Raw genomic sequence first — 11,334 nt, 5'->3', positions numbered from 1 at the left:
TTTTACTTTACTTCACATTAAGAAATAAGATAAACCTAACTTTTTCATGGCAGAGGTGCTTTGGGTGCATTCTGCTATTCAGAAAGCAATCAGATTCTTCAGTATTAGGTGCAGCTGAGTCATGTCATCTTCATTAAAAACCTTTGGGATTTATAGCTAAGAGACCATATGCTGGGCATCCTTAGCCCTGTCTGTGCCCACTGAACTGCAACTGAACTTGCTGGGTGAAGCACAATTCCAGATTTTGCAGATGGAGGCATTAGAGATGTCTTTAGGTTATTGAGCAGATTCGCTGAGTGGGTCTTAACTGGAGAATATAATTTTGTGAGGCCTGAAGTATTATGCCAGGCACAGACTGTGGCAGTATAACTAAAATTGTTAACTGAAATCATCTTGCATGGTTGTAAACGGGGAATATCCCCAAACACACGTTGTCTTTGGAAAAGGACTTCAGGAAGATTACTCTTGGTAGTGGCTTTTCTGACATATGTGCTAGACCAATTTTTTGTTGCTAGTGTGGTAAATGCTTAAAGGGCTCTTTATGGGCAGAAGGGGTTAAAGATAACATTCTGTGAACTCCCCAGGTTTCACTGTTCCATGGTGATGCTCCTTTATTAATAGTAGGTTGCATGAGCAAAAGCAATTGGGAAAAAATTGTGCCTGCTTCACAGTAAGAATTCTTATTAGAAAGTGTTTTGATGTTGTATTCACCTGTGCTAACTTCCTGGTTTTTGGCTGTGCTCTTCCTTATCTGTTGCCAAAGCAACTACCAACACTGCATATTGGGTATAATATGGGATATGGCAATAAAACAGGATGCAAACATGAAACCGGAAACATAGAATTTCTGTTAGATTGGAAATGTGAAACTGGGATGCTGTTTCTCCTCAGGGTCACAGTAAATCAAGAGAGATGTGGGTGGGCACCAGCAACCATTTCACAGAGCCAGTGAGGGAGGCATAAGCAAACAGGAGGTCTAAACTAACTTGAGGAAGGCTCAAGTCTGCTAAATACTTGTTGCAGCCCAGTAGCTGATAAAACCTTGCTCTTATCAGCTGTAAGTTGTGATGTTAAGGTTTTCAGCTCCTTTATTTACAGCCACACCTGACTAATTATCCTAGTGCTAGCTTGATCTTTCCTCACAGCTCCCTGAGTCACCTTTTCCCACACTTTCTGAACCCATGTGCTCTACCTCTTGTAAAAGCTCTGACTTCTTCCAGAAGCTGAAATGCTTAAGACTATCTTGTGATTTTTACCAAGGTCTAACAGTGACATATGTCTCTCAGAGAAAAGATAGCCAGTTCAAGCACTACTGTAGTTCACAAAAAAGGCAACAGCTTCCTAGACACAGGTCTAAGCTGCACTCCCAGGGCAAATATACTGCGCTACACCTCTGGTCCTTGCAGATGCTTGCATGACTCAGTTGGATTGTGTCATCTGAGGAAAAAGTGGAATATGAGGTGAGCACAGCAATTTTACTGTCCTGGTAGCCCATTTTCTTTGTCTTTTTAGATGTTGCATGGCTGATCTGAGCCTTCCTAGACTTGCCAAGGTGGTGCTGTGCTTTCGTAGTCAGACAGTGATCAGTGACTTTCACAAAGCTCTACCATCCCTCCTTTGGACTCCCTTTCCATGCCATCACATTAAGGTGTGTTATGTTTCCAAGAATATGTATAGCATCTTTCAAAGAATAAGGTGTATCGGCTTTCTGAAAGTGAGTGTTTTCCCTTGCTATGACACCAAGGATGGGGAATGGTCTGGTAATAGGCCCTCCAAATTGTGGGGAGATATGGGTCTCATCTCTGGAGTTAGGAATTAAACTTTCCAATTCTTGAACTGGTCATTTTCTTGGGACTATTTTTTCTGATAGGACCATGATAACTGCTGTACTTGAATGCCTTTCAGCAAAGGAAGCTGAGGGTGGCTTGTCAGATAACACAGTACCAGTGAAGGATGAGCTAAAGCCCATTTTTCCATTCACTTTAAATCCATGTATAGGCCACATGTTATCCCAGGGACTGGCTAGCTTGTTCTCAGAAAAGTTAGTTTTTTTCATTTCATACAGCAGTTTACCAGTGGTATGAAGCATGCCCCGAGTTCACTAAGTTTTTCCCATTTCTCTGTATGAATGTTATATGATGATATGAATCCATTTGAAATTTATGTTTAGTGTATGGTAAGGCTTTGCCAGGTCACCACCAAGACATGCTTGGGCTCTTATTTGTGCTGCCAAACATTCTTGACTTCATACTTTCTTTTCAAATATTGGACTAGATGACTTTTGATGGTCCCTTCCAACCCTTCAAAACTACTCTATGATTAGGATGTTACAGGGGATATGGCACTCACTGGTGCCTCCTGCATGGACAGCCTGCACTTGACCTTGTGCTAGCCCCAGCAGATGTGCCTCCAGTCAGATTGCTTTCCAGCACCATCCCCACTTTGCCTTGGCAGTGGTTCTTTCCAGCAGCCAGGCTGCCTGGTGTACAGTGTCAAGGGCTACCGGAGGACATTTATTGCAGTGATGTTCTTCCACTCATATTTTACTAGGTTATATCCTATTACATAATTAAATGCTGTGTGTTTGTTATTCCCAAAGGGCTTTTGTCTCATTCAATGAACATTAAAGATGATGGTTATTGGCACGGACAGCTGGTAGTTGGTTTTGTGTTTTGTTTTTTGTGGTGGTGTGTGGTTTGTTTGTTTTTCCTTTTTTTGGGTTGGTTTCTTTTTTTAATCATTCAGTGTGGCTCTGATTTTTGTATTAGCAATTGGATTATTCAGATTATTTCCCTTTAGTAATTTTCTTAGTGTTCTGTGTTCTTAATGGAGTACTATTTAGACATCCTTTGAATCTGAAATTTATTCTCATGCTTCTCCTGCACATCCAGAAGGATGCAGTCTTGCTTCCCTTTTATGATGAGCTATTGTTATATAGACAGATTAAAAAAAGAAAAAATAATTTCCAACCCAGAAAACAAACTTTCAGAAATATGTATTAAATACTTATTTGTGTACTTAAAGCTGTAGATAAAAACACAGGCCCAGATGACAGGCTCCTCTTCTCTCTTGCAGTCAGTGCAATTCACTTAACTACCTGTCTTAATCTAAATGTGGGTACATGAAGTTTGGTAAGAGTCTTCCCGGCACAAAGCTTCTTGCAAGATCTGTGTATATGTGTATACAGTAGTACCTTTACTCTGTTCTTCTGAGGAAGGTCCTGTTTTCAGCTTTTAGCCTGCTTCATCTCGAATCATCTAATTGCCATCTCCCAGAAAGCAGAAATGCTGACCATGAGGACCTTGGAGGTACTTTTTTTTTCCCTCCCCAGTCGCACAGTGTTGTAGCGTTCCATATTCCTAAATCATCAATAAATGAAGGGATTAGGGGCCAGCTACTCTGGAGTCTTTGCTGCAGACAGGAATTGGGCACTTCAGACCATGTACTAGACACAGACCCATGTGACGCTGCAAGCACGTTCACTTTGATCTGCAAAGTTCCCAAAGCGCTTGCAAAAGTCCTTTGCATTTGTTGATGTACTGAGAAGGTTTGGACTCCAAGCTTTTAGCAGTTTGAGAGGTAGGCAGAGAGACACACATAGCATTGCCAGAAAGCCTGGTTCGCCAGGTTGGCTTATCTCCAGGATGGTTGAAAATACAGACTTGGTAGCATAACCCACATTTTCATTATTGCTTGGGGTGAGAGCATTCACCAGGGGAGCAGGAGAATAAGGTTCAGCCCTACCCTTGTGGAGGGATTTTGTCTTCATCTCTCTCTCCTGAGGAAAATGCCAAACCATAGGCCATGCTTGGATGGGTACACTTTGTATTGCTCTTATCCTGTCAGTCTGTGTAGCAAAGAATGAAGGATTTATAGGGGTGGAGAGAGAGCCTGCAAGGGAGTGCAAGTCTGAGGAGTTCACACTGTAATAAAGTCACTGTCGTAAGAGGTGTGGAGGAGGATTTCTTGTTTTCTGGTCTCTGCTACAAGAAATGCTTTTACATGAGTCATTTAGATAAAAAGGCATAATAGCACAGAGAACAGAGGCTGAACTGCAGAAGTTATCCCACTCTCTCCAACTACACACTCAAGTTAGTTATTCATGTTACTATTAGAAATGTCAAATTATGTATTTCAGTGTTCTGGGGGACCCCCTAAAGGATTTTCAGCTTGGCAAATATGCCAGGAGGGGAAACGTGGTCCCAAAAGATTTTCTTGGTATAAATTACTGAATGATTGATTGCTATAACTTTCCCCCTTCTCCCAAACCAGAGGCGGCTATTTTCAAATGTGGAATCGAACAGAAGTAATCCTGGGTTAACATGATTGTTCAAACTGTGTAGCCCAAGTGAAAGGGTGTGTCAGCGACAGGGATGGTAGTAATCCACCTGCAAGGCCAAGTTGCACATGTGACTATTAATAACTGCAGTGATTATGATATAATACTGATATGTTTATAATTATGAATAATATCGATAATAAGAAATAATCAAGAGCTGATGAAATTTTGATACACTTATAAATACATGAATTGCATAGCCATTAAAAACTCACCTGCTAAGTGTACTAATCAATAGCTAATCAAAACACTTGGGAAATGTTTGGAAATTAATAAGTAGAATAGCTAATGGTGTATTTTAAAGGGTGGCTTAGAGGGCTTTAAGCTTTTTGCAGAGCCACTTTACTATACTCAGGCACATCATTTTTGCTGGAGTGCTTTAATGATGCCAGCAGGGCTGTGAATACGGGAATGGATAATGAACACTAGCAAGGTTTCTTTGGCTCGGTTTCTTGCATCTAGGCTAAAAGAGGGCTAACCTCTATCTCAGATCCTACTGGGACAAGCCAGCAAATTCTGACAGCACCCTATGGAAATGGTAGAATTGCCTGGCTTACTGCCTTCTGCCAGATGATGCTACTTAGTTTTAGTGTGTCATACATGAAACCAACCCCAACAATTGAAGTCTCACAGTAATATCCAAGGCTGAGCAAGAGAGACAGAAGAAGCCTGTGTGACAGAATTTCTGTGCCAAAGGGAGAAAGATTGTAATAAATGTTGTTCTCCTACCTCATGATAAAGACCATTTGGATACTAGCAATATTCAAGAGATCTCATTTGTGCTGACACTAATCCATTCAGTAAAAAACACATTGTAAAAGGCTCCTGGTAGAGTTCATAAAAGAACCAGGTCCTATTAGCAAGCCTATGCTGTCTGCCTCCTGTGTGCCTTCACACAAGGTGGAGCGGCAAATGTGGTTCTGCTGTTACTGAACCTGCAGCACAGGCTGGTGCCTGCAAAGGCATCCATCTTCTTTTTCCCTGTGTAACCTGCAAAGCCAGATATTCTGCTCCACAGTTCTGCAGTCCCATGGTGTTGCCATATATCCACAAAGGACGGTAGCCATAGTCGTTGCAGAAGGGAGGTCTGTCATGGTACAGTCAAGGCTTTTTCTGTGTTGGCTGGTTTTAGTTGTCTTTCAGCAGGTATGCATCCTGTGGTTCCTGGCTCCTTGCTCTCCTGCTTATCTGATTCTCCCCCTCTTATACATTTCCTCTGCTCTGCTTCTATTCTGGCTCATTTTGTCTGCCCCTTTTCTTCCCCAGTCTAACCTCACTGTACATGCTCAGTGAACTAGTAGAGCTTTCAGCTGACACTCTTAGGGGGGGCACTCTTAGAAATGGCCTCATTGCTCTGCCTTCCCCCCTGCCCTTTCCACATCTTTCTATGTCTGAATCCTGCAGATCAACAGCATTGCTACAGTGCTACAGTGCAGCAGGGCAAACATTCTCCCTAGTTATCTGTGAAGTAGTGAAAACAGATTAAAAGCTAGCCTGGCATCTATGGCTATCAAGACTGTACAGGCAGGTTTCTGGTACACATGCAGTTACCTCTGAGAACCGTATCCGATGGGGATGCTTGTCACTCCTCTTTATTTGGAGGGAAACCCAAGCACTTTCAGCAGTGAGAAGGCTCAGTCCAGCAGGTTTACCAGGGTAGATTTTGTGCTACACCTAGGAGCTTTCAAAACTGGACGTTAGCTTTGGCTGGGCAAGTCTGGCTTCATCCGTGACAGGATTTTGCCCTAATTGATTTAATATATTTCTGCAGCTACAGCATGCACTTTTATCTGGAAGCAAATTGTTTACTTATTTGCTTTTAATTATTTATGGTAATGAAATAGCACCCATATCTTAAAATTTTCCACAAAAATTAATACTCCTGTAGTTCAGATCTGTGACCATGAAAGAAAACACAGTTCCCCGCTGTTGCTTATAATGTTTATTTGTTTTAAACTTCAAAACACAGGTGATTTTCTCAAAACAAATAGAGTAATGGGGGAAATGAAGGCAGGCTCTTGTTGTAACTTTCCCAAGAGACACATCTGGAAAAGCATACTTTTGCAAAAAAGCCTATGTTTTAGCACACTAAGACAGTGAGATTCCAGAAAGTCATAAATAGCAGTGAGGTTAGCAACCAATGTTGTTGGTTTGTTTGTTGGTTCACCCCCCCCCCCCTTTTTTCCCTTATTAAACCTGCAAACAGCACTAAATGAATCCACAATATCCACAGCTAACGCAGATATATTTTTACAGAAGTCTCTGACTGTGCAGGTAATTTCCAAGATGGGGAATTATAAAGATACACCTCCTCACTTTGAGTGTGTAAAATAAACTTGGTGGAATAATTGGCTATTATAACATCTGATAGACTTGCTACAGATTTAAGCCTACATCTTAGCTATTAAAATCAGTATTATTAATTGCCACTTAGTTACATTTACCTAAAAGTCATTTTTTACCCATAGGCAGGTACAAAAACTTTCTCTAGAAGCAGAGTGGAGTGCTGGATTATATTTTGTAAATGGCTCTGATGCCACACTTCAGCAGTACTCTTAAAAATGTAGTGTAATTTTTGGTTTTATTGTACATGTCTTGCTCCACCTTAATACTCTGATAGGAAAACAACCACTCTGGAGGCAGATCAGTAAAATTAAAGGCCAGCTTTCCTGACTCTGAATGCTACAGCCAGGCCCTGCTCACGGGGAAGGTCAGGGAAGATGGAAATAGTTCTGCAGGCCAACAAGGTAGTTATTTTCATATTTAGGTAGCAATTTAAGTTATTTTTGCTATCTAATGCCTGATTTCTTCAAGTCAGTTTTCCTTTTCCCGCACGCATGAGAAAATCAAATGTTTCTGGCACTGAGTATGCTGCAACACATTGTAATGTGCTTCATAGCATTTTGTACCTACATAGAAGGAAAATATCACTTTATTGTCTGATTTGCTTGAGTTGTATAGTCATCAGTGCTATCGCAAGAAACAGATGGACTGGGAATTAGGAAACCACTCAAGCATGGAGCTGAAGAGGGTCTTCCTGAACACAAAGTGGATGCGTGCGTGAAGTGGCCACAAAACTTACAGTCTATCACATTCAATATCAGGGTTATTAGATGGCGTATCAAAAATACCAATATAAACTTCCCTGTTTGCTGGAGGTGGGGTGTTGGCTGGACTTCCCACCCCAGAATCAGGGCTTGGTGCAGGGTGCATTTCTCCTGCACAGTTCTCTTCTTTCTGAGAGGGCTCTTGTTGTTTCTGCTTGAGGTTTTTGAAACGTTTGAGCTTCACAGGGTCCTTGACTTCCTTGGCACAATGGAACAAGATCAAAATGTCCCTCCGAAATTTGGAGCTCATTCCAAAGTAGATAATGGGATTGTAGAAGCTGGCAGACTTAGCAAACAAACTGGCAAGGATGCTGGTAAGATTGGGCACAGGGTAGCCATAGGCAGACCATATAGAGATGACAGCATATGGTGACCATGCAATAATGAAGGCTGTGCAAATGACAATAGAAACCTAAAAAACAGAAGAGTAACAGTCTTAAATCTGTTCTGGAAGACTACATCAGGGAAGCAATACACTGGGAATAGTAGCTTGGACACTTGGCTGGAAGGGAAATGTTCAGATTGTCCTGAATGTATGGCTCACAGCAGAATACAGGCAAGCAAAAGGTTGGCTTTGATGGAGCCAGGCAGACCTAGAAGCTGTATATCAAATTTTGGCATGGTGGTGTGCTTAAGCAATATGCCATCTACTGGAATGAAAATAGCTACAGTTCCCTGTATGTTTACATGAATTCAGAAGGTTTCGGGTAGACTAAAGTCAATGATAAGTAAATTGAAAGCTCCACTGTAACTTCTGTGCGTGCTCAGAAGTATCATAACTTCTGACAGAAAAGAGCATATGCCAAACCAAATTTTTATTTTGTGCTGTATAACTCATTCCAGTTATATTTAGATTATTTTTCACATGTGATGCAGCACCAATACGAGACAAGTGACAGGATAGGAGTTTTCAATAAACCTCATATTCTTCACTAAGTTCAGACTCTGTCACTAGACATTATAGAGAAATGAAATGCAACTGCTCTGGATTTTTGCTCTTTCCTGTTCTAATTGAGACCAATTTTTGGAGAGACAGATTTCACTGAAAAACATCCCACCCAACATGAAACTCAAACTCACCCTGGTGACATCCCGCTCTACTCTCCTCTGTCTGTCCGTGGGATCACCAAGTCCTGTTAATGCATGGCTTAGCTTTACAGTATTGATAATTGACACATATGAGAAGACCATGACTGTGACAGGTAGGAAAAAACAGCAGATAAAAATGGAGATAATGTAGGACTTGTAGATCGTAGAGAAGTTGGCTTTTGCCCAGTCTATCTCACATGTGCCATACATGCGATCTGGAAAGCAAAAATAAGTTGGTTAGCATTTTTAGAACTTTTATCTGCTTTTAAGTGATTAATTTATCAGTTCAAATGCTGTATTTTTCTTCTTTTAAGCACTAAAGAATGGATTGATCTTTCTGATTTAATGGACTGTGATGTAATTTCCCACACAAACAATTTTTCAAGACCAGCTAGACCGTAACAAGTTTTAATGCCCACTATTGTTCTGTCCAGTTTAGTTTTCCAGTGTAAATACATAATGCACAAACTTGTTTCAGGATAGGAAATTGTGATACATAATTATAAAAAAAAAACTTAATACATTTTTTTAATAATTCAGTAGGTTTGATATACTTGTGTGGTGTCTACACTTACATGTCATAATCTTCTACATAGTAACTTCCTAACATGAGCACTGTAACAGCATAAGAAGCAATTGTGAAGAAACAATATGCCAAACGTAAAAAGTCACTACTTACATAGCAAAGTAGGAAATAAAAATATTAAGGGTTTTTAACAGAAACAAAAGAGAATGAGATTTGTGAGAGCCATGAAAGTAAAATTGCTACAGCTAATGATGAAGACTATGGGAAAATGAAACATATGAATACTCAGAAAGATATGAGATCTTTTACTAAATGGGAAGCATACAGTTCTGCAACTACAAAGGAACTCCAGGCTCTTAAAAAGGAAGTTGGCCATATTGGAGGATCTACAGCTAGTGGGATTTACAAAAGGACACTAGCTGATCAGGTACATTAGGGAAAGACAGTGGGAATAAGGTGAAGTCTCTGCTTAAATACTTTTATGAGTAACAGCTGGCTTCTTTAGACCCTCTAATGTGTTTGCAAATGTCTCCTGATAGAAAAATTTAGTTCAATAGCATTAGAGGTTTTCTATAGATTGTGAATTGTTGATTTTTCTTTTTAAGTGGAAAAAACTGTTGGGTTTTTATTTTTTTTTTTTCCAGACAGCTATCACAGCAAATTGAATTACAAATAAATGAAGCATGAACCAAAATTGTGTAAGTCAAGTATTAACAAGTCCTGGAGATACAAGTAATCACTGACATCTAGTGATAATCCTGAAGAAAAAAACCCCACAACCTTAAAAAAATCCCTTAATTCCTCACAGGTGATAGATTTAGATAGGATAAATTAAAGCAGCAAAAGATTAGAATCTTTTTTATGATTTTCATCAAAAAGAGCCTGGTATTTTTATCACCAAAAGCTCTAGGTGCTGCTGCCTGGATGTGCTCTGTAACAGAAATAAATTTTTGTCTCCTTTGCTTTTTTCATCATCAGTAGACCTCAATATTAAAAAAGATAACTGTGAAATCCTGCTTAATTCCAGGTTTCTGGTTTCCAAAGCCTTTTGACTGAAAAATGAAAACAGCCTCCAGAGGACATAAAGAGAAAATCCTGCAGATTTTCCATGAGTCAGAATTTGGAGCTCTGTTTCCTCCCTCTGCAGGGACACTGGCAAGTGGCATTTCCAAAAAATCAGCGAGGTCCCGGTGCTATGGCTGCCTGCTGCTGGACTTGCCATTGCTCAGCTCCCACATCTTCACGGGTGCCCTCAGTGGAATGTGTTTAGTGTCAGCCCAGGAACCTGAAACTGCTATGACTGGTAGGGAAAAGTGTTCCTAGAAGTGGTCTTGAAGACCACTGTCAAAGAATTGAACACAAAGTACAAACAGGATCCATGGGGGCAGTAGGATGCCCTGATAAGGCAGTGATGCCCAAGAAGTCCTTGGCTGCAGTGTAAGGCAAAAAGGGTATATCAGAAATCCTGAAATTCTTCTACAAATGAAGAGCTAGTGAGATTAATGTAAAAAGAAAACACAGATTGCTAGAAGAGACACAGAAAATGTCCAGTCCAACACACCCCCAAGTTTGACATATCCATAGTGCAAAAGCATATTTGTAACATAAATAACATAATAAATATCTAATAACAGAATGGTTTGGTTTCAAACAAAATATCCATTGAGCCTAATATCCTGATAACGTTTTGGTTTGGGAAGGATAGATGATTTAGCCAGTCATAGAAATGCATGCTTTTCTCACATCTATACTTCAAGAGTCTTGAGATGCCTCAAACCTTACGTGTTTAATAAGAGGCTATATTCGTATAGCTGCTTTAATAAGTCTTCATAGATTTCACGACTTCTCAAAGGGTGCAGATGCCTGCAGGATCCAATCACGTAACTGCTGGACAATTGGACAACTTCATTCACAAGATTTAAGTTGTTAGGACTCTTGTATCATTACCATTTGCTCCTAGAAATTTGTTTTCTTGAACTTTTAGAGACTTAATTTGAGGCAATTTCTCCAACCTTTCCTCATGAAGAAATTTACTGGTGTGGAAATACCTCTTAGCCACTGAATTACCACAGTGGTCACTATTCAAAATTTTTCCTTACCCCCCCCTTCTTTTTTGCTACGGCCTTATCTTGCACCCTCATCACTTGTTGGACTGACAGACTTTCTGACATCTTTTTCTTCTGCTGTTTTGTTATAATTTTCGTATTTTCAACAAGTAGTTCCACCAGATCTTTCTGGCTTGTCTTACTATAGTTTCAAGTTTAACTTGCTGG

General features: G+C 40.2%; 1 protein-coding gene across 1 annotated transcript in view; it reads right to left on the bottom strand.

Moving 5' to 3' along the window:
* Positions 1-6,261: 6,261 nt before the first annotated feature.
* Positions 6,262-11,334, bottom strand: part of LOC115613440 (opsin-5-like) — a 30,351-nt gene continuing 25,278 nt past the window's right edge. Inside the window, exons 5-6 of the mRNA XM_030498824.1 lie at positions 8,527-8,750; positions 6,262-7,858 (exon numbers count right to left, since the gene is read on the bottom strand). Of these exons, the coding sequence (XP_030354684.1) occupies positions 7,418-7,858; positions 8,527-8,750 (665 nt within the window). The 3' untranslated portion in view covers positions 6,262-7,417. The remainder of the gene's footprint in view (positions 7,859-8,526; positions 8,751-11,334) is intronic.

This window comes from Strigops habroptila, chromosome 10 (assembly GCF_004027225.2).
Source record: "Strigops habroptila isolate Jane chromosome 10, bStrHab1.2.pri, whole genome shotgun sequence".
In the NCBI taxonomy this organism is placed as follows: domain Eukaryota; kingdom Metazoa; phylum Chordata; class Aves; order Psittaciformes; family Psittacidae; genus Strigops; species Strigops habroptila.
This window is presented reverse-complemented; position numbering and strand designations above follow the sequence as displayed.